The following is a 22840-nucleotide window of genomic DNA, read 5'->3' as shown; positions in this document are numbered from 1 at the left end:
ATCCACATAGAGGGGATCAATCGTGATTTTAGGGGGAGAGTTTAGAGAGGCAATGAATATGAATGTGTGGATATAGCTAGATTATATAGATAGATCTTTGATTAGAGATACATATAATATTTTATATATACATGTTACGTGTATCAGTTCAGTTCAGTTCAGTTCAGTCGCTCAGTCATGTCCTGACTCTTTGCGACCCCATGAATCACAGCAGGCCAGGCCTCCCTGTTCATCACCATCTCCCAGAGTTCACTCAGACTCACGTCCATCGAGTCAGTGATGCCATCCAGCCATCTCATCCTCTGTCGTCCCCTTCTCCTCCTGCCCCCAATCCCTCCCAGCATCAGAGTCTTTTCCAATGAGTCAACTCTTCGCATGAGGTGTCCGAAGTACTGGAGTTTCAGCTTCAGCATCATTGCTTCCAAAGAAATCCCAGGGCTGATCTCCTTCAGAATGGACTGGTTGGATCTCCTTGCAGTCCAAGGGACGCTCAAGAGTCTTCTCCAACCCCACAGTTCAAAAGCATCAATTCTTCGGCGCTCAGCCTTCTTCACAGTCCAACTCTCACATCCATACATGACCACAGGAAAAACCATAGCCTTGACTAGATGGACCTTAGTTGGCAAAGTAATGTCTCTGCTTTTGAATATACTATCTAGATTGGTCATAACTTTTCTTCCAAGGAGTAAGCGTCTTTTAATTTCATGGCTGCAGTCACCATCTGCAGTGATTTTGGAGCCCCAAAAAATAAAGTCTGACACTGTTTCTACTGTTTCCCCATCTATTTCCCATGAAGTGATGGGACCAGATGCCATGAGTATACATACATACATATATATATATATATACATATATATATATATATATCTCCTTGAGGTCTCTGAATGTCAAGAGGAGCTAGAAAAAGAAAATACTGTCTGAAAAATTAAGGGAAGTGTAATCCACTATGAAATGCAGGGAAGTTAAGCTTGTATTTGATTTTTGTTTTTCATTCCCAATATTTGTGAGTTAAAATGGCTGAAAAGAGGTATTCAGTAATGAAGAGACTCAACAGGAAGTTCAGTAATAGCCACAGGACTGGAAAAGGTCAATTTTCATTCCAATCCCAAGGAAAGGCAATGCCAAAGAATGTTCAAACTACCATACAGTTGCGCTCATTTCACATGCTAGCAAGGTAATCCTCAAAATCCTTCAAGGTAGGCTTCAACAGTACGTGAACCAAGAACTTCCAGATGTACAAACTGGATTTAGAAAAGGCAGAAGAACCAGAGGTCAAATTGCCAACATCTGTTGTATCAAAGGAAAAGCAAGGGAATAATTTTTTTAAAAAATCTATTTCTGCTTCTTTGACTATGCTAAAGCTTTTGACTGTGTAAGTCACAACAAAAAGTGGAAAATTCTTAAAGGAGATGGGAATACCAGACCACCTTACCTGTCTCCCGAGAAACCTGTATACAGGTCAAGAAGCAACAGAACGACATGGAACAACTGACTGGTTCAAAATTGGGAAAGGAGTATGTCAAGGCTGTATATTGTCACCATGCTTATTTAACTTATATACAGAGTATATCATGTGAAAGGCTGGGCTGGATGAAGCACAAGCTGGAATCAAGTTTGCTGGGAGAAATATCAACAACCTCAGATATGTGGATGATACCACTCTAATGGCAGAAAGCGAAGAGCAAGTAAAGAGCCTTTTGATGAGGGTGAAAGAGGAAAGTGAAAAACCTGACTTAAAACTAAACATTCAAAAACTAAGATTATGGCATCTGATCCCATCACTTCATGGCAAATAGAAGGGGGAAAAGTGGAAACAGTGACAGATTTTACTTTCTTGGGCTCCCAAATCACTGCAGACAATGACTGCTACCACGAAATTAGAAGATGCATGCTCCTTGGAAGAGACATCACATTGCCAACAAAGGTCTGTATAGTCAGCTGTGCGTTTTCCAGTAATTATGTAAGGATGTGAAAGTTGGACCATAAAGAAGGCTGAGTGCCAAAGAATTGATGCTTTAGAATTGTGGTGTTAGAGAAGACTCTTGAGAGTCCCTTGGACTGCAAGGAGATCCAACCAGTCAATCCTAAAGGAAATCAACCCTGCATATTCATTGGAAGGACTGATGCTGAAGCTGAAGCTCCAATACTTTGGCCACCTGATGTGAAGAACTGACTGATTGGAAAAGACCCTGATGCTGGGAAGGATTGAGAGCAAGAGAAGGGGGCAACAGAGGATGAGATGGTTGGATGGCATCATCAGTTGAATGGACATGAGTTTGAGTAAACTCGGGAAGATAGTGAGGGACAGGAAAGCCTGGTGTGCCACATTTCGTGGGGTTGCAAAGAGTAGGACTTAGCAACTGAACAACAACAGGAAACATAAGAATAAAAAATTTTGAGCAAATGACTAAAAGGGCACACATTTTTAATACTTTTTGTCCTATAATTCTTTAACCACCTCTGCAACACACACCACAAAAGGTTGGCTTCTGGAGTACTAACATGTATACAATATATACAGATATTCATACATATGTGCTACTGCTGAGTCACTTCAGCCATGTCTGATTCTGTGCATCCCCATAGACCGCAGCCCACCAAGCTCCCTCCTCCCTGGGATTCTCAGGCAAGAACACTGGAGTGGGTTGCCATTTCCTCTCCAATGCATGAGAGTGAAAAGTGAAGGTGAAGTCACTCAGTCATGTCCAACTCTTTGCGACCCCATGGACTGCAGCCCACCAGGCTCCTCTGTCCATTGGATTTTCCAGGCAAGAGTACTGGAGTGGGGTGCCATTGCCTTCTCTGTCATACATATGTATATACATATAAATACCTTGGAGCAAAATCTAGGAAAAACAAGCCAGTCTTCCAGAAGTCTAGACTCTTAATAAACCCTAATCTATCTATAGTAAGAAAGAAGGATTCTCTACTTGACTTTCTTCTGTCCTTCACTTTTATTTTCATTCATACCTAATTTGTGTTCATCTCAAAGCTTGCTGTGTGCTATGCAGAACATAGAAATGCATTTTCTTGTGTGTATTACTGGTACCAACAAGTGCCAGTGGTATTATCCTTCAAGCACAAGCCTAAAATTGAGATATTGAAGTAACTAGAAAGCTTTAAATTTCTTTGACCCATTACTTGAAACATTAGGTCTTTGCACTGAATAATTAAGGAACTGTTTTATTTTAAAAATCAGAGGGATACCCGGCCTTCTATTGTTTCACTAGGTTGCTCTAGACACAAGCCTCCCTTGTCAAACTGTAATTTAAAGTACAACACATTCAAATTTTTTAAAAGAAGATTTTGATTTATTTTCACCTAGCCTTGGAGCACATTATCGATGGTTTCAATCGGCAGAACAGTAGCTCTCCAACTTTAGGTGTGCAATCCATCCTCAACCTTTGCGAACTGTTCACAATCCCTCGGCTCCATTTAGAAGAAAATCCCCTTTCTTTCCCGTTTCTTCCTCCCAATCGTCCTCCCCTTCTCCAGACCCCTTCTGTCGACGTCCAAGCTTTGTGAACCGAGGCTGCAGAGCGGAGCCTCAGGGAGCTGGGCGGGGGAGAAGGGTTCGGATGCGCCGCCAAAAGGCGCCTTGCTCCGGGGGGGGGTGGGCAGAGACTGCGCGAAGCCCACCGCAAGCGCTGCGACCCGCGAGGACAGCGTTCCGCCAGGGCGAGGGTGCCGAGAGAGCCTGCGTCGTCAGCATGGGCCTTACCCGCACACGTTCTCGCCGCTTTAAGCCCCCTTCTCAGGTCGCTTCCCGCTTCTCCCCACCCTCCGAGGGACGTTGGTACAATCCCGCCGACTCCGAGAGCTTTAAAAGGGCCCTGGGAGGCTGAACCTACAAGGTTTGGTCCCGATTCGTGTGCGCAGCGCGTACCCAGACCCGCCAGGGCGGGTGTCTTGGCACGGGCTTCGTTACGCCGCGGCCCTCGTGCACTCGGGGGCTTTGTGTCGCGTGTAACTGCCTAGCTAGCGCCTAGGAACTCTCGCCTCCGGCTCCTCGGCTCGCTCAGCTCCTCCTTCTTGGCAGCCCGGCAGCGAGACGCGCGCCGCCAGTTACTCGGGGATGGAGCGGACCGAGCTGCTGAAGCCGCGCACCCTGGCCGATCTGATCCGCGTCCTGCACCAGCTCTTCGCCGGCGAGGAGATCAACGTGGAGGAGGTGCAGGCCGTCTTGGAAGCCTACGAGAGCAACCCCGCCGAGTGGGCAGTGTACGCCAAGTTCGACCAGTACAGGTGAGCGCGTTCTCGCCCGGGTCTCCGAGGCTCCGCGGCGCCGGCCTCCCGGCCCAACGGCGAACGGCGCGCGAGGAGGGGGTTCGACCGCCGGAGAGCGCAGGCGGCCCGGCTCCCGCCGCGCCCACCCTCGCGGTGCTCCCAGCCGGCTCCCGCACCCCGGCGCCGCGCCTCCATGCCCGCGAGCCCTGGGGCCTGCGCTCGGCGCTTTGGGCCGAAGGTGGGTCCCACCGGCCCGGGACTGCGACAGGCTCCCGGAGGGGAGGACACAGCTGCCAGTTTTCTGTTCTCTTCTCGTTGATCAACCCCTCGGCTTCCGAACAGCCACTCCTCCCAACCTTGGCGTCCAGAGCAGAAGCCCTCCACCCGCCCCCTACCCCGCTCTGGAGCCTTCGCTCGCCTAGTCCGCGGAGAAGATGCGGGGAGCCCCAGGGGGCTGGACGCCCTCAGGCTCGGACTGGCTGGGCTAACCCGGGGTGCTCCTAGGAGAAGGTCCAACAGCGGTCCGGAGAAAGGGATGACTGTGGCAGACGCAGTTAAGCGACATTAATTCTCACCGCTTCTCCCTCGATCGCCTGCAACCAGGCGTCCGCCGGCAAGCATTTTTGCTAATATAAAATAACGACCTGGGGTTGTCAGCTATTTTTCAGTCTATGCTGATCCCTCTCCCAAAGCAATGTGTCTTCCCCGACTGCAGGTTTATTTAAAACCACTGTTTGGTTCTCAAATGAGTGCTTCTGTTTCAGCCCCCAAGCAATATGCTGTTTCTTACCCTTTAGATCTGAGAGTCTGGAATGTAAATTGAAGACCCCTCCCCCGCCCCCCGCCGCCGCTCCTCAGCTGTGCTAGAGGGAGATGAACGGGGTGGCTGCTCATTGCAGCCCTGGCTTGGAGATTGAGTAAAATTGAAACGTGAAGCACTACCAATCCTCTGGGGAGCGAAGTAAAATTTAATCACCCGGAGGAGTGAGGATTGCTTTTTCCGAAGGGTAGCCAGCGCTTCGGTCATAATGGTTGGTTGTGTTGAGGGCAGGGAGGGCTCTGGTACTCTTCCGATGACTTGACTCATGAGCTAACTTATTACCTCACAACGGTTTTGTGACATAGGTGCCATTCTTATCCCTGTTTTACAGGGGAGGAGGAGGAGGTAATGAGAGGGTTGATTACCTGCATAAGAACTAATGTCCAGGATTCAAATTAGCATTCTTGTTCCCGAGCCTACACTCTAAACCACCACTAAACTTCTTACAGACATAAGGTGCCATCATAGTTTTCTTCTACCTAGATTTATTGTTGACCAAGTGAAATCAGTTAACCAGGGTAGCTTGTAAGAGCTTTTAATCTGTAGAACAAGGGCATTTCCAAGGCCTTGAATTTACCTTGATCGACAAGCTCGAAACCACGTGATACCTTTGGATTGACCTATTCCACAGGTTTCTGAAGCACCCCTCAGTAAGATAATGGGTGCAGTACTGCAGCTGGAGGAGGGAGGGAGATGGGAGAACAGAAATCAATGCCATATTTTGTGCATGTATCAAGTGTCCCAGTACAGTGAAGGAGTCTGATCTCTGGCCTTGGAATGGCCAGTGCAGAAGAAGCAACGCAGAGTGAGTGCTAGGCAGTAAATTCTCTGGAGGAAGCGCCAGCAAGAGGAGGCCCCTAGGACTGGGGGAAGGAGAATAGGATCGCTAGTACAGAAACCGTTTCCCAGGGTCAAGGGCCATGTGCACGGCCCCTGGCAGATCATAAAGGGCTGCAAAGTAAGGATAACTGTCCTCGAATCCACTAATCAATCTCAGGGATCCTGCTCTGCCAGCACCTGGCAGCTAGCCGAGGGGAGAAGGGGGCGTGTGGGGCACAGTGAGCAGATGAGCGTGTGAACAAACAAAATGGGAGAAAGATTCCTTTCCTTAAAAATGAGTTTAAATAAATGTCTTAATTACCTAACTTTGTTAATTAGATGGCGTCAAGAGAACCCGCTAGACCAACAGAAACTTTAAAGTTGATTTTTTGAGGCGGGGGTGGTGTGGGTGGGGTTGTTTTGATTTGAGATTTTTGGAGGCCAATTGCTAATTTCTCTTCACTGTAAAAGGTTTAGGGTATTATTTTACTTCACAAGCATAGTGCCTTTTGTCCTGGTACTTAGGTCCCTGAGTGGAGGATTTTTCATTATGATGCTTTTGAATGTGCCTGTCGTTTGTGTCTTGGCTGTTGTAAAACTAAGGAGAATTCTAGAACAGCTATTTAATAAAACCTTGGTTCTCAAATTCTGGTGTAGCTACAGGGAAGAGGAAAAAAGACAATAGCAGCATTCTTGCTTAGAGCAGTAATGTACTTTGAAAATGCTTTCTGTGAGAAACTTTTTTTTTTATCAGTTTGAGGCTGTCACCTGAAAAATCAAGGAATTTGATTTTTTTTTTGTTACCTTTTTCATGCCACTGATTGAAACTGAGCAGCTGTGAACAGTGATTCAAAATACAAAAATGTCTAAAATGAGCCATAGAAAAATATTTGCTTTGATTTGAGCTCAATCTCTAACTAGACAACCACATTTAAAGTTGCTGAGAGGTAAAAACATTAGCATTTGTAAATTCATGATGCTGTATGGCATTTTTCTCCCAGTGCTTGTCTCATTAAACAAATTCCAACTTCCTAAATGTTCTTTTTAGGTATACTCGAAATCTTGTGGATCAAGGAAATGGAAAATTTAATCTCATGGTTCTATGCTGGGGTGAAGGACACGGCAGGTAAGACCACTGCTTGTCTGGATATCGATTACAGTGCTTAGTCCAACATATGAAAAGTGCCGAGCGGAGGGGCCGCGTGTCTGTAAACACTAATACATCCCAGATTGCTCATAGTGCTCCCTGACCCCAGCAAAACTCCTCATGGGAATTAGCATGAGGTTTAGCATATACCATGTATGAGAGACCTGCCCCTCAAATGAGTGGTAAATCAAAGGAGGTGGTGGGAAGTAACCAGCTTAATTTGAACCTCTGTGTTCTCTGGAGTTAAACTTTCTATGGAATTATGCTAAAACTTGACCTTTGTGGTGCTTTGAAGTGTGTAAACAATTGTCGGGCCAAAGACCAAAGCATCCAGATGTGAAACTAGAAAAACAATTTGGAAAATTTCTTTCTACTTCAAGCTGATTGTTTCTTTTCTGTATATAGAAATGAGGTAACTTAGACTAATACCAATTCTTGGTTCTGTAATTTTCCCTCAGCTTATGCATTTGCAAGTCTGACTACCAGTCAAGTACGATTACCTCTTTAAGCAGGTCCTCCTCAGTCTTTTGAAAATGGTAAAACAAACAAACAATAATCCAGACCCATTTTTGGTACAAGAAAGGAAACATGAGTTTATAAGATTTTGGAAAGTTAGGTTTATAAAGTGCATTTGCTTATCTGTCTAGAATGAAGTTGTTTTCATCCTCTCAAAATTTTTTGAAAGCAGATTATATATTAGGAGTAGGATGATGCTCTGTGACTTAGGAAGCAAGTTCTTGTGGTACATATATGGGTTAACAGGATTCAACATACGAAATAAATGCTGTAGTGTATACAAATTCATACCTTTTAATCAACCCTATAGCTAATACTACTTAATAAACTTAAATACTATTTACAGGAATAAACTCTTTCCCCAAATCCAATTTGCTTTTTTATTCTCCCATCAATATTGGGAAGCAATCACAGGTAGGATACTCTAAGTCTATAAAATGTTAACATTTTATATACTTTACAGTGTAATTTTCAGTGGGTAACACACACGTTCATTCTTTTGTCCTCCAGAGGAAAGAGAGAAAAGCCTGAGGGGGAAAACACTGTCACATGACCTTCAACCTTCTCAATGTGATGCAGTTATTACAGTTATTATCATTATTATCCTTTCTAAAAATTACTCTAATGTAGTTTTTAAATCAAGTTCTAACCCAGCTTAATTGAGTTATTAAAAGCTGTATCGTGGAAAAGATAAATGGTTACTGGTTTTGTGTTTCTGTCATCAAAGTAGTTTTACAACAGGGTTTTAAAAAGTGAACTGTTCTTCAGTAGCATTATGGATCAAAACTATACCCCTTATATGCATCAACATGGGAAATGTAGTGTTGTATTACTTTGCCCTGAACAATGTTGAATTATAAACTGATGACATTTAAAAATCCAGCTGAAATGCATATTGGCCTGGGAGATGCCCTACTGACAGTTGGAGCTGTGAACTCTGGACAGACTCATAGGTCTGAGTTATAGGTCTGAGTTCATCTACTGAGTTCAGTTGTTGTTTTGTGTAAATATAGCAGTATCCACGATCACACCGACTCGCACTGCTTTCTGAAGATGCTGCAGGGGAATCTAAAGGAGACATTGTTTGCCTGGCCTGACAAGAAATCCAATGAGATGATCAAGAAGTCTGAAAGAATCTTGAGGGAAAACCAGTGTGCCTACATCAACGGTAACATCCAATACATTTTTCTAACAAGTGGGGAAAACCTTGCACACCCATCTGAAATATTGCTCTCTTACATTTGTGCAGTAGAGCATGGATCCTGGAGGCATGATCTCATCTGCTTAGGAAGTAACCTAAAAGCAGTGGGTTTTGCTTTCTTTTCTTAAAGCTTTGCATGTGGATGGTTACAAAGAGTTGGACACGACTGAGTAACCAAACCATCCCCATGTGAGGATGGGAATCTCTTATTAAAAACATATGCATGCAGGCTAACATCCAATGAAGAGTCATTTACCTACCAAGTCTTAGGACAGTTAGAATCAAATAGGAATTTACAAAAGGAGAGTCTTTTGATAAAGATGAGAGGCCAAGTTGGAAGTATTAGTCTTTGGTTAGAAAATGGAAAGAAATGTTCTGGAAGTGATTAAGAATGCTGGCTAGTCCCTGTTTTCCTAAAGTGCATACAGCTTACTTCCAAAGAGTATTCTCAGGAGAAACTTTATGAAGCACATTATTTAGCAATGATTTCTAGATCTCTGACAATTCATTCTTTCTCCTGAATGTAATATGGGAGAGCTGAATGCTCTTCAGTAGAGGCAATGATTAACATCTGTGTTCCTAAACGGCTCAGTAACTGCAAAAAGCTCCTCAAAGCTTCTGTGAGATAACTTTTTTATTCCCATTTACAGATGAAATTGCCAACACATAGGAAGATTAAGGTCACTCAGGATTTTAACCCAAAGAATTTGATGCCAAAGACCACACTCTTAGTTGGGATGCTATCCCACTTATCTAAAAGTATTACAGAGGTTTTTCTGGCAAAGCAGTTTCTTTCTTCTTAGATCTTAAAGTTAAGTATTGCTTGGTACATAGCTTAATTTTATTCATTAGTTTAAGAATGCAAGTCACTTACAAAGGTCAGATTGTGTAGGAACTTTTCCCCCATTCACATAACACAAGGGAGTTAGTTCCTCAAGCGGCAGGAAACTCTTATTTGAGGTGGACTTCCCAAGTGGCACTAAAGAAACTGCCTGCCAATGCAGGAGACGTAAGAGCTGTGGGTTCAATCCCTGGGTCAAGAAGATCCCCTGGAGGAGTGCGTGGCAACCCACTTCAGTATTCTTGCCTGGAGAATCACATGGACAGAGGAGCCTGGTGGGCTACAGCCCATAGGGTCTCACAGAGTCAGACACGACTGAAGCGATTCAACATAAATAGCAGGCACGCGAGACTCCTGAGAACAAGATTACTAGTACTCTTCACAATAGAGCCAAAGCCTTTCAGAATAATTACTTTCTGCTAGAATCACAGAGTCATTGTGAAGCTACATTAGGTCTTGGAGAACACTTAAGATTTTTTTCAAGGGTCTTCAATGCAAGAGACCGTGGGAACTGGTGTGCAAGCGGTCCTCTCTAAAGGGCAACGTGACTACAGCGCCAGTGAGATTATCCTGACTTTTTCCATAGAAGTGGGGCATTCTGATTTTTTTTTGCTGCACCTCATGGCATGCCGGACTGCCCTGACCAGGGACTGAACCCATGTCCTGTGTACTGGAAGCTCACCATCTTTACCAGTGGACCATCAGAGAGGTCCTGGGAAATTCTGATTTTTATGGGAAATTTTGCTAACCAGCAAAATACTGGATAAGATAAGCTAAGTATTTCTGTAGTAGTATTAAAGCCACAAACTTTTAACCTTTGATTTTTACGTGCAGGGGGAATGCTAGATATGGATAGTGAGCAGAGGAAAGATGTTTCAAGTACAGGAAGGAGCATGAGTGAAGGCGTAACCATTGCAAAGAATGAAAACTATGCGGGGATGGTCCAGCTGGAAGGGAAGAAGAATGGACTTGGATAGGAGGAGGAGTAGAGTAAAGCCAGATCAGGGCCTTAGCCTCCAAGACAAGCTTCAAGCAAGAGCTTTCTTTGGTCAGCAGAATTTCACTGGGAATGTCTTGATCAAGCAGTATGCATCACAGGGTGAAGAAGAGGGAAAATGGGGCAAGGAAATCAAGTTACCTGTCTTAATAGGCAGAAGGTGGACATTGCCTCGAACAAGCTAGCATCCATAAGTTTCACCAAGAACGGTCCGGTATTAGTGTGACAGAGGGTATATCATTGGCAAAAAGGAAAGGAGGGAAAGACTAATAATAATAATAATGCTGGAATCACATCAGGGATCAGATATGAGCATCTGGGGCTTCTAAAGAATGGGTGAGCTGTTTTTGTGGGATCTTTGCTTGCACTGGGTGGTTTATGCACTTGCAATTGGAGGGGAAAGACAGTCAGTTCTTCAGAATGTTTAACTTTTGTTCAAAATTAAGCCAGTGTATTATAAAAGCTTAGGCTATAAAATGGAAGGGTTTGCCTATCTGAGAACTAAGCCCCATTTTTTTAAATGAGGAGGATCCTGGAAGTTCTGAGTTGTTCAAAGGTAGTCAGTCTAACTGGGAATAGAACCAAAGTCTTCTGTTTCTGGGCTATGTTGTTCTTGTCATGCAAGCTCCTGGAGCTAGATGATAAGGCGTAAGGCCAAATTAAGTGCCCTAAGGAGAAGAGGGCGGCGGAGGATGAAATGGTCGGATAGCATCACCGACTCAATGGACATGAACTTGAGCAAACTCCAGGAGACAGTGGGGGACAGAGAAGCCTGGTGTGCTGTAGTTCACGGGGTCACAAAGACTCAGACATGACTTAGCAACTGAACAACAACTGACTTCACTAACGCTGAACTCCTTCCTCGATTCACCTTCCAACTGTCTTTCTACTATACAAGTTTCTGTATCCACATAGTTATACAAATACTTTGTTTTGTTTATTTCGGTCTTCTTGCAGACACCTCCCCCAGGCCTTTTGACCTCCTTCAGTGTGGACTGGCTGGCCGGGGCCCCCCAGGTCCCCTCACCCCCCAGGCTTCCCCTTTCCTCTCTCCGGGCGCCTATCCCCTCGTTCCCTGAGCTCATGCCTGCTTTCTCTTGGGTTCACATGCTTGTTTTGGTAGCACATGTCTTCCAACGGCCCTGTGAGAAGAGGTGCATGGCAGATACATTTTTGAGACCTCTTATATCTAAAAATCTCTGTCCGACCCTTATGAAATCATGACCTGGCAGCCGCTTTTTCTCAGAACTATAAAGGTAATCACTTGCTTCTAGTTTCCATCCTTCTTGTTGAAAGCCTGGTTCCTTTCTGATTCTTGAATGTTTCTATGAATCCCATTCTTTCTTTCTGGGAACTCTTGAGGCCTTCTCTTTGGGGGGTCTTCTGATGCACTTTGTTTCATGACACTCATTATGCTGGGACCTCAGGAGGTCCTTATGATCTAGGAACTCGTGTTCTTCAAAATAATATTCTCAAGTTGTTTCTTTTGTTTTGCTGCTGTTGAATTTCTGTTTCTGAAATCACTGTGGATCAGATATTAAACCTTCTGAACTAGTCCTCTGGTGTTTTGGGGTTTTTTTTTTTTAATCTTCCCTATGGTCTATCTTTGGCCCTTTGTTCCTTGAGTCTTACAGGTTTTTCTTCTAGCGTTTCTATTCATATTTTTATTTCTTATCTTCATATCTATGAAAGCTCTTTTTACTCTCTAGCCCTTTTAATGGTATCCTCCCCTTATCTCTGTCTCTCTCTGGCCACACCAGGTGGCTTACAGGATCTGAGTTCGACCAGGGGTTGAACTCCGCTCATCACAGTGAAAGCGCTGAGTGCTAACCCCTGGGCCACCAGGGAACTCCCTTTCTCTTATTTCTATGCGGATATTGATGGTTTTGGTTCTGTTTTTAAGCCTCCTCGTGAGTCGTGTCTCTCATGCTGCCTTTTTTCTATTATACTAGAGGCTCTGCTCACAAGTCTGGTGGCCTTGACCGTGTGCTAGCATTTAAAAACCAGGGACACAAAAGTTAGCTGGAAGCTTTCACACATGGATGGTGTTCGTCAGCTGGATCATCTCGTAAAGCTTTTCCTTGAGGAACAACCAAGGGCCATATCTTCAGGACTTTTTTCTTGAGCTGATCAGATTCTCAGAGAAACTATTTCCCACCTCTTGTCTGGAGACAAGAGAAGGAACTACCGTTTGGCAGCATTTTGGCAGTTTTGTGATGAAGAAAGTGGAGATCGTACCACTCAATGTGTAAATTTTCACTTTAGTGACCGGTTTTTCACTGAGTATCCCCCAGTCCTGAGTTCATCTGCTGTACTCTTTCTAGAGAATAAGTAGATCTCAGACTTCCACCAGGCTTAGAGGGGAGGGGAGGGAAACATGCTGAAAAGGGTTTGAGGCTAAAAAGATAGACTTCAGCTAGTTCTTATGTCTGGAGCTCGTCTTTACCTTCATTTCAGGAAGTGTCTGTGCTGCCAGTTTCTGGGCTATTTGTCAGTTTCGGGATATAAATCAGGTTATTTCTTGGCCATGTCCAAGCATAACTGAGGATTTAGCTTTCTCTGCAAAGCCATCCATCTACTTCTGTACTTTCAATTTTTTTAAGAGTTGTGTTTTTTTTTACTTTAATAGAGAAGTTTTTTCTTTTCCTTTTATCTTCATATGTTGACGCCTTTTTAATTCTTCCACTTCAAGAAAGAGTGTCTTCAGGAAAAAGCAGAGTGTCGTTTATTCTTTAACTGGAAGTTCAGTCATAACTAATTTTTAATAATTCCATATGTATTGGTTGATTTAAGGTCTTGGGTGATTAGCAAAATTTTTACTTAAGTCTATCATCTAAGCCCCTTCATCTCTCCATCTCTCTTGGATATTGTTTAGATTCCATTGGCTTACATCGAGTAGAGAATATTAGCCATACAGAGCCTGCTGTGAGCCTTCACTTGTATAGTCCGCCTTTTGACACATGCCACGCCTTTGATCAAAGAACAGGACATAAAAACAAAGTCACCATGACATTCCATAGCAAATTTGGAATCAAGACTCCATTTGTAAGTATAATTTCTCTCTCCTATGTTTAAATGCTTTGTAGGTTGACAGCATTACATGGATACATTGCTTTTCTTGTTCTAGATATTATTTAAATATCTGAAGTATTCTTAAGTTGAAGGATGAGATGAGCCTTAACTTGGGGAAAAGGCCCTCTATATATTCTCTTATTTTCTTTAATTTCAGAGACTATACTTCCATTTATTAAAAAGGAAAAGCTTGAATTAGATGCAAAGAATTGATTATTGAAAGATTTCAGAATTTATACTTATTACTAAAGAAAATATCTTATCTTCATTAGGGAAATAAGAGTGAGAACTATATTGATAAATCTGCCGCTGCCATGACTTAATGTCTGTGGTCTGACCTGCTGAGACAGCATAAATAACTTGCATAGTTAACCTTTGCACAGTTGAGACCCTGTTCTGGTAACGTGAATGAGGAAACTTGCCTGTTCTGGTTCCCAAGTCACTTTGCCTCTGAGTATGTTGGCAACCCGCGGAAACATGGTATGGCAGTCTCCCACCTCTGAAGCCAATGAGCCATGTAGGCGAGTGGTCTTTAGTGAGTCATGGGAATGCCCAGAAATGCATGGTGCATGAAAAGACTGAATATCCTTATCCATCGTAAGAAAGTACAGCCTTTGCGAGAAGCCAGGGCAGAATTTTCTCAGCTGATTGCCCTGCTTTATTTCCTGCATTCCGATCCCCAGGAGATAAATAACTCTTATCACAGGAACAAAACAGCAGAAGCCCCATTGCCATATGCTGAATTTTCAAACACTGCTAGAGAAGCAGAAATGTCTCCTGTAAAGATCTTACCCTGCTTCTTTCTTTCTTGCAGACAACTTCAGGATCACTGGAGAACAACTAAGGGGCACCAGGCCCTCTGAGGTTTAAGGTCCAGCGAAGTTCCGCCTTGGCCAGGAAGGTCTGCTACCACTTGCCTGTCCAGTAATACACTTTACAAGGCCAATATTAGATCTACCATAAGGCAGATGCTAATTATAAGGCATTAAGTAAGCAAATAGTGCCCCGAGCTACTAGCGAAGAAAAATACCACTAAAGATAAAAAGGCTTATGATTTTAAAGGTCAAATCAAGCTCCACTGCTAAACCCATCAGAACCATACTAGGAATGTCAATGATGGTTTTTATAGTTTTTAGAAACACTTTGGTCTCTGGATTGTAATTAGCAATAAATAAAAGCAAGATATCAAACCACCCGCCTTGTTACTTGGAAGGCTAAATGTAGATGTCTTCAATATACTTTGTATGTTCTTAATATTTGAGGAGAACTTTTTGAATCTGTGCATTTTATTTTTTCAATCTTATTTTACAAATTCCTGTTCTATAAATAATAGGTTAGTAGGTAGAGAAACTTAAGGCACTTTGCCATTTGGTAATTAAATGAAGGGCAGAAGATTTCAAAAAGTACATGTACCCAAACCCACAACAAACTAAAACTATGAACTCAATGTCTAAGTATCCAGCGGTTGGAGACTTTGTACTGCTGCCAGAATTGCCAAATAATTTTAATAAAGTTGGGTTTGAACATAATTCAAAGTTGTCTTTCTCTTTAGCGTGATCAGACTTTCGTATAATTCATGGCTTCTTAGATTTAGGTAGATTACCAAAAGCACTGCAGAAGATGCTTTTATGATATAAGAATATAAGAAGACCAAAAACCACATTCAAGAGGAACTTACCTTTGGGGGTTTTTATATGTGTTCACCAACTGGCTAGAGATAGCAACCCAAGGGTCTCTGGCCCTAGGGCAGCCCATAGACATGATCAGTTGTGCCTGAAAATTGTCTGTGGGGTCTGTATGTGTTTATATATGAATTGGATTACAACGGTTAAAAACTGGGGGTTTCACGGAAGGAGGAATGGACTTTGAAGTATCTGGCAAGACTGGACCTGCGCTGCATTTTCACTGATAGCAGTTAGCCGGCTGGGATCTGCCCCTTGGATGGGGCCCCCTCCCTGATCTGTGGCAATCCCCATTTTGCCTGTTCCTTCGTGTGTGTTTCCTGCAAAGCCCACTCATGCCTTTGAGTTGGCTGCCCCCTCTTTAGGCAATTTTCTTAAGAATAGCTGTCATAATCTTGGGTTTTGTTATCTCTGGTGACTGAATTAGAAAGTAAACTCCTTTGAAGATACTTCTGGTTAGGCCATTGATTGTGGAATCTCATAGAATTATTTACATCTTTATACCTTTGCTTCCTCTGACTTTTGAGAAGGATATTAATGTTTACTGAGTTTCTAGTTGGTGCCAGTGGTAGAGAATTCACCTGCCAATGCAAGGGTTACTGGTTCGATCCCTGGGTTGGGAAGATTCCCTGGAGGAGGAAATGGCACCCCACTGCAGTATTCTTGCCTGAAAATACCGTGGGCAGAGGAGCCTGGTGGGCTGCAGTCCATGGGGCCACAGAGTCAGATGGGACTGAGCATTTAAAACATACTTGGTGCTATTATAAGTTGTTAAGATGTACTAACAAGCTGAATTCCAGAAAATTTCCTTATCAATTAGATACTGTGTTGATTTCATTCTGCTGCTATAACACTACCACAAACTTGTTTTCCTACAGCTCTGTTGGTCAGAAGTCAGAAGCTTCCTGGCATCACATGCAAGGCCCATGTCAGAGGCTTATCTTTTGGTGTGGGTTCATTGATCATGTACTTGGACGAACTGGCTGACGAATGAAGGGCTTTTACCTGTGTTTCATGCGAAGGGATATCATTACATTTAGTAATGGTGCTTAGTCTTTTTTTTTTTTTGACTCCTACCGCTTTGAAATCTCAAACGCTAAAGAAGTCTCCAGAAAGGCCAGCACACAACAGATTTGCTTACAGTTTCAGAAAAGATTCCTAGACCCTGTGAAGGCCCTTAGAAGCCCCAGTTAAGAGCTTTCCCAAGGCTCATGGCAAATGGTGGCTATTTCACTTCTTTTGCTGAGCAAGCTGGGTTACTAGTTAACCTGTTAAAGTTTAGGGAGGTTTCTAGGAATCACCAGAGGTTGATGCTACCTTATCTGAGGCATGTACGTGTAGCTCACAAGGTCAGTTCTCTCTAAAAACATGAAAGGCTCTGCAGTCTTTCACAATTTCCGTTATCTAGTTTGTAGGTGTTTTCTTTAAAGTGTACGTGGGAGAGTGAAATAAGTTAGACACAGAAGGACAAACAATGCATGATTCCGCTTATACAAACCACCTAGAAAAGGCCAATTTACGTAGACAGAAAAGGTAGCCTAGAGGTAACCAGAGGCTAAGGGGTGGGGGAGGGTGGCAGGGAATGGGAGTTACTGTTTAATGGCTCCAGAGTTTCTGGTGGGGGTAATGAAAATGACTTGGGTATAGATGGTGGTGGTGCGGACATAGCGTTGTGAATGTATTTGGTATCACTGAACTGAACATTTATGTATAGTTAAAATAGTGAAAGAGCGTATGTGGAAGAAAAGTTTGTGTGTGTTGGAATAGGTAAGACTTCTGTCACAGAGAATGCAAATGATAGGAAAGGCATGTGGTGGAAAGTATCTTTTTCACCCCATCCTCAGGCTCTCAGTTTTCCTCTCTCAATGTAACCTCGCCCATATTGCCACTCTCCCGGGCTTCCTCATTTACTTTTCCCGGTTATTTAGACACAGGGCAGCATTCTGAAGTCCATATGGTGCATTTACAAGGAGACTTTTCCATATCCAGATACAAGCAGTTCCCTCACTTTCTACTGATGGTTGCCCGTATGGTATTACACTGTGTGAATGTACCGTGGTTTACTCCACCGGTCCTCTGCTCATGGACTTTGAGGTGATTTGTAACCTTTTACCATCACAAACAATTCTGCAATGAGTAACCATGTATGTGATGTCATTTCACAAATATCGGTGGACATGTCTTCATTACAAAACAACCCCAATAACTCAGCCCCAAGAAATGAGGGAACAGTGGAAGGTCATTAACGGAGAGGACCCCTCAAGTGTAGAACCTGATGTCATCACTATGCAATTCAGCCACTTCCACATATTCACTGGTCGAGTGTATTCACATTAAGCCTCCAACTGTCAGAAGCTTGACACTCAGGGAGCTTACTTATCACGAGCAGGAAAACCTGTGCTTTTGTGAGAAAACTGATGATCAATTTAGGCTTCTGCCCACGCAGATGGGAGAGCTGACACATTCCTGATGTTTGGCTTTTGTTTGCTTCTATCACTCACTCACCTTGATGAATGCGTGAAGATGTGATGGCTTTAGGTGCTTTTGAAAACATCCTTCTTGAGTAATTCACAAAGAGATGTAAAGGATCTCAGAGACTGAGATCTGAATGTGATTTTGAGCACGCATTTAAGCCTCAGTAGCCTGAGGGGACATCCTTATACAACCTCAAGGAGATGGCCATCTGTTTGACATATTTATTTCTGTATATCATATGATACAGTGGAATGTATATTTACCCTAAAAATGCAACCAGAAAAATTCCTTGCACATGAGGGGTAAAAATATAGAACTAGAAAGTAACTTACTGCAACTGAAAAGATTGATTAGCCTTCCATTCCAAGGGCCCTCCTGGGCATGTCATAAGAAGAAAAAGTATCATTGCAACAATAGATCACTGCCATACACCTTTTCACAAATGAAAGGATGATTTTAACGAATTTATGCAGGGTTCATCTGACCGATAAATATAAAATAATGCTACCATGAAATTACGAAGATGAAAAGACTGCCAAACAAATCTTTTGATAAATGAAGAAGCTGAGGCAGGTGAAGTTAGGGTTAACCACTGCCCAGAGCAGCTTTGTGAACCTTCACACAGCCCCGTGGGAGATGATATGGAGAAATTTCACAAGCTGACTGATAGATTAAAATTAATAATGGGAATATTTACACTGTGTCAATCTGTCATTACTACAAGTCAGAGTAGGTAGTTCTCTATCTTAAGAGAGTCTGTTAGATATTTGAGAGCATACCACTATATCTAAACCTATTCAGTCAATTCAAAATAAAGACAAGGTTTGCCTGGACTATTTAAATATACAGTTTAATCCTTTCATTGTTACTGGATTCTTGCATACATAGAAAAATGTCACTTTGGAGAAATCCTTTAAATTGAGACAGAGATATTGTTTCTCCCCTCCCCATGTCAAAGATGGGGACATATAAGCAGACGTAGATAAAATGGTTTACCCAAGGACACACAGCTAGGTAATGGAAAAAACAAAATAGACGTTGGCTCTGCCCAGGACACGTTGAACCTTTGGCAGAAGAGCGAAACTATTAAGCAGGAACAGAAAGTTAATATGCAATGGTGATTTTGTGGCTTTCCTATTTGTCAACTGGTTCTTGACTTCATAGCTAAAAAAAAAAAAACAAAACTCAGAAGGTACTCAGGCTGAAAGGGACAGTGAAAAGTGAAAAAGTGAAAGTGTTAGTCACTCAGTTGTGTCTGACTCTTTGTGACCCCACGGACTGTAGCCCATCAGGCTCCTCTGTTCATGGAATTCTCCACGCAAGAAGAATCCTGGAGTGGGTAGCCATTCCCTTCTCCAGGGGATCTTCATGGCCCGGGGAAAGGGACAATCTTTCCGTGTAAGTGGATCTGAATTGATTATCCTGTCATAATAAAGTTTGGGAGTGAGCTGTGCTTCACCCCTCCTTACTCGATAGAGTGCGGTTATCATCACTGGGACTGTCCATAGTCATGCCCCGTGACACCAGACCAGTATTCCAGGTTGTCTCCATTAGGACTCATTCAATTGCCAGTGACAACATGTGACCCAGCTGACTTGAGCAGAATGAGGTCATATAGCTGTCAACTCCAGCAGGCTCTTAGGCAAAGGTGGGCCAAAGGGTTGAAACAACTTTTTAGGACTCTTACCTTGCTCTAGCATGTCCTGACTCTGGAGTCTAACCCTTGTATAAGATGATTCCCAGTAACACCAGGCTCACAATTTCAATTTAGTTTTGGCAAAATAAGGTATTTATTTATAATCTATCTATAGAAGTTTAGGAAGTTAGCCATGTGGGCTCTGATTGCATCATATACCCATCTCCAACCTGTTCACTATGAGTAGCTGGGTATGAACTCAGCCCTGGCTTGAATCATCTGGCTGCCTCTGGAGTCGGGTGGAGCCAGTTCCATCGAATCAAATGGGTTAGTGTGGGGCATAAGGTCACCCAGAGGAGTCAGAAGGGGAGACTAGAGGCTAGGCAGACAAAATCAACAGATTTTTACTACTTGGGAGGTCAACAGATATTTGTTGAATGAAGGAAGGAAGGAAGGAAGGAACGATCATAGCAACTAAACCACCATCACCTTTTTATCCCTAGTAACACTAATTTAGGGCTTCCCAGGTGGTGCTAGTGGTAAAGAACCTGCCTGCCAATGCAGGAGATGTAAGAGACGTGGGTTCGATCCCGGGTTGGGAAGATCCCCTGGGGGAGGAAATGGCTGCCCGCTCCAGTATTCTTGCTTGGAAAATCCCGTGGACAGAGGAGCCTGGCAGGCTACAGTTCATGGAGTCGCAGGGAGTCGACACGACTGAGCGACTGACACTACTACACTGCTACTAACAGCAATTTAACCAGTTCAGTGCTAGCTGTGTTTCTTTCACTTACTAAGGAAATTTATAAAACACCCCATCACTCCAAAGACAGGAATTAACAGGTAGACTCCTGACTGTGGGCCCAAAGAAAGCTCCAATATATGAATATTCTCCATCAGTTCTAACCCATGAATAACCTTTTCCCGCTAGAATTGCAGCCTTATGTGATAGGAGGTAAGTGGACTTTTTCCGCTGTCCCAGAATCTCCCCGGAGAAGGCAATGGCAACCCACTCCAGGACTCTTGCCTGGAAAATCCTATGGACGGAGGAGCCTGGTAGGCTGCAGTCCATAGATCTCTAAGAGTCGGATATGACTGAGCGTCTTCACTTTCCCTTTTCACTTTCATGCATTGGAGAAGGAAATGGCACCCCACTCCAGTATTCTTGCCTGGAGAATCCCAAGGATGGGGGAGCCTGGTGGGCTGCCGTCTCTGGGGTCGCACAGAGTCGGACACACGACTGAAGTGACTTAGCAGCAGCAGCAGCAGCAGAATCTCGCTAAATCTTAAAGTTGAAAACGAATGATGTCAAAAATGTCGTGCACTAAAGTGAACAGAAAAAGTCGCTAGGAGGCAGGATCAGGCATTTCTCCTCAGGGCTTGTGAGTTGTTGTGTCTCCCAGCAGTAGCACCGCCCCGTCACCCCTTCCCCAGCCTCATGAGGAGTTGCAGTCTTGGCATTGCCTTTGAGAGTTTCTCAAATCCCTCTTTATGTTCATTCCTAAATCTCTCTTCTCTCTTTAGTTGCTAAGTCGTGTCCGACTCTCGTGACCCCATGGACTGTAGCCCGTCAGGCTCCTCTGTCCATGGGATTCTCCAGGCGACAATACTGGAGTGGGTTGAAGTTTCCTCCTTCAGGGGATCTTCCCAACCCAGGGATCGAACCCAGGTCTCCTGTATCGCAGGCAGACTCTTTACCAACTGAGCTACGCGGAAAGCCCATTCCTACATCTATCTACATGGGTGCTTAAGTCTGTTAGGACAGCGCTCCAGCTGCCGCTGCGCCCACATCTCAGGTCTCTCTTCCCCATCCCTCCGCGAGCTCCCCCTTCCCCTCCCCAGATGTTTCATTCAGATCTTAGGCTCCCCTGCACTCTGGTCAAACATCACTTTCCTGCCTCGCTGACTTTGTTCTCTTGTCTCCTGCCTAAAACGCGTCTGTCTCAGTACCCTGCCTTCTGAGGGAGCAGCAGCTCCTCTCTCAGGCCCAGCTGAAATACCAGTTCTTTCGGAAGTACCACGCGCATGCATGCCGTGCCAAGTCTCTTAGGCCGAGTCTGACTCTGTGTGACCCCATGGACTGTAGCCCACCGGCCTCCTCTGTCCCTGGGATTCTCCAGGCAGGAACACTGGAGTGGGCTGCCACACCCCTGCTCCAGGGGATCTTCCCCAGCCAGGGACTGAACCCGAGTCTCCTGCGGCCCCCTGGGCTCCAGCACTGCAGGGCGGGTTCTTTACCGCGGAGCCACCAGAGAAGGCCCAGAAGCGCTGCAGTGAGAGAGAATCTCTTTCTGGGCTTCCACAGAATGTCATTTTCATTTTCTTGTAGCTGTGAAATAAAATTCACACTTTATAGCAAGACAAGAAACATTTAAATGGGAAAAAGGCTCTCTAACCTTTGCTCTCCTCTCTCCCCACTACTGTGCATTGCATATCTGAATTGTGCATCAGCCAAACCTCCCCTACCGGCAGAAATATCTGCTTAAAGAGCCACATTCTCCTAGCATCAGCAAGACAGCTGTAAAGATAACACTTCTTCTTGATTTTGTAAGGGGCCTCAATGAAGCTTAGCTCTGGATTGTATAAACTCAATAACACATCATTTAAGTATAGCCCTCTGTCTCAGAAAAACTTATCTGACTGTGTCTTGACTTCCAATGGATGGAACAGTTCTCTGAGCTTTCTGAGATGTTTCCAAGTTATAATCTTCATATTTGGCGCAAATAAAATTTGCCATTTCTTCCTTAGGTTGACTGATAATTTTTTCCTCAACATAGCATTACTGCACTGTGCTCTAGGTTATAGGAATTCATTTGTGTCCTTCCTACCACCAGATAACAGACTTTCAAGGTGCTGTGCAGTCACTTAGACAGAGTTCCCTTCACTGGGCCCAGCTAATTCTTGTTGCATTAAGCTGGAGCAAGACAATTTTTTCTTTTTTACAGAATATAATTTGTGTCTTGTTTTGCTATTGTACAGAAGTGAGAAAGAATATAGGCCATTGAGTTTCTTTTTTTTTTTTTCTCTGATTGTGCCTGCCTTTGAATTCTCTTGCTTCAGGGGATAAAGAAGTGACTTCAGACAACTTCTCCTGGATTTTTTTTCCCCCAAAAGCCTAAATTGATGAAGAGATTATGCTGAGTATTCAGGAGTTGGGTATGACGGGGATTGTGGGTGGTAGCTGAATGGAAAAGGACATGATTTCTTTTAGAAAGACTTGTTCCTTATCCCCTGGAAGTTTTTTAGAGTGGATTTATGGTGCACTTAGAAAGGCTGGAGTCTGAGGAGCACAAAGCAGGCTCTCTCCAGGCACTACACAAACTTAAGCAATGAGCTTATCAGTGTCGACAAAGATAAACTGAAACCTAGAAGTATCTACTTTCTCAGCAGCACATAAGCTTCCTGAATTC

At 43.8% G+C, this 22840-nt stretch overlaps 1 protein-coding gene across 1 annotated transcript; it reads left to right on the top strand.

The window, feature by feature from the left end:
* The first annotated feature begins 4075 nt into the window (after positions 1-4075).
* CDO1 (cysteine dioxygenase type 1) lies at positions 4076-14581 on the top strand. Its single transcript, XM_052647069.1, has 5 exons — positions 4076-4245; positions 6915-6992; positions 8543-8697; positions 13444-13613; positions 14455-14581. The coding sequence occupies exons 1-5, from the start codon at positions 4076-4078 to the stop codon at positions 14482-14484; spliced, it is 603 nt and encodes a 200-aa protein (XP_052503029.1). The 3' UTR covers positions 14485-14581.
* Positions 14582-22840: the final 8259 nt, after the last annotated feature.

The sequence above is a fragment of the Budorcas taxicolor genome, chromosome 10 (genome assembly GCF_023091745.1).
Source record: "Budorcas taxicolor isolate Tak-1 chromosome 10, Takin1.1, whole genome shotgun sequence".
NCBI classification, from domain to species: Eukaryota; Metazoa; Chordata; class Mammalia; order Artiodactyla; family Bovidae; genus Budorcas; species Budorcas taxicolor.
The sequence above is the reverse complement of the archived record's forward strand: the minus strand, read 5'-3'. Positions and strand labels throughout refer to the sequence as shown.

Coding starts and splice junctions, on each gene's coding strand:
- CDO1 (XM_052647069.1), top strand. CDS start 4,076: ATGGAGCGGACCGAGCTGCTGAAGCCGCGCACCCTGGCCGATCTGATC. Junction 8,698..13,443: donor CCAGTGTGCCTACATCAACG/GTAACATCCAAT, acceptor GATATTGTTTAG/ATTCCATTGGCTTACATCGA. Junction 13,614..14,454: donor TTGGAATCAAGACTCCATTT/GTAAGTATAATT, acceptor TCTTTCTTGCAG/ACAACTTCAGGATCACTGGA.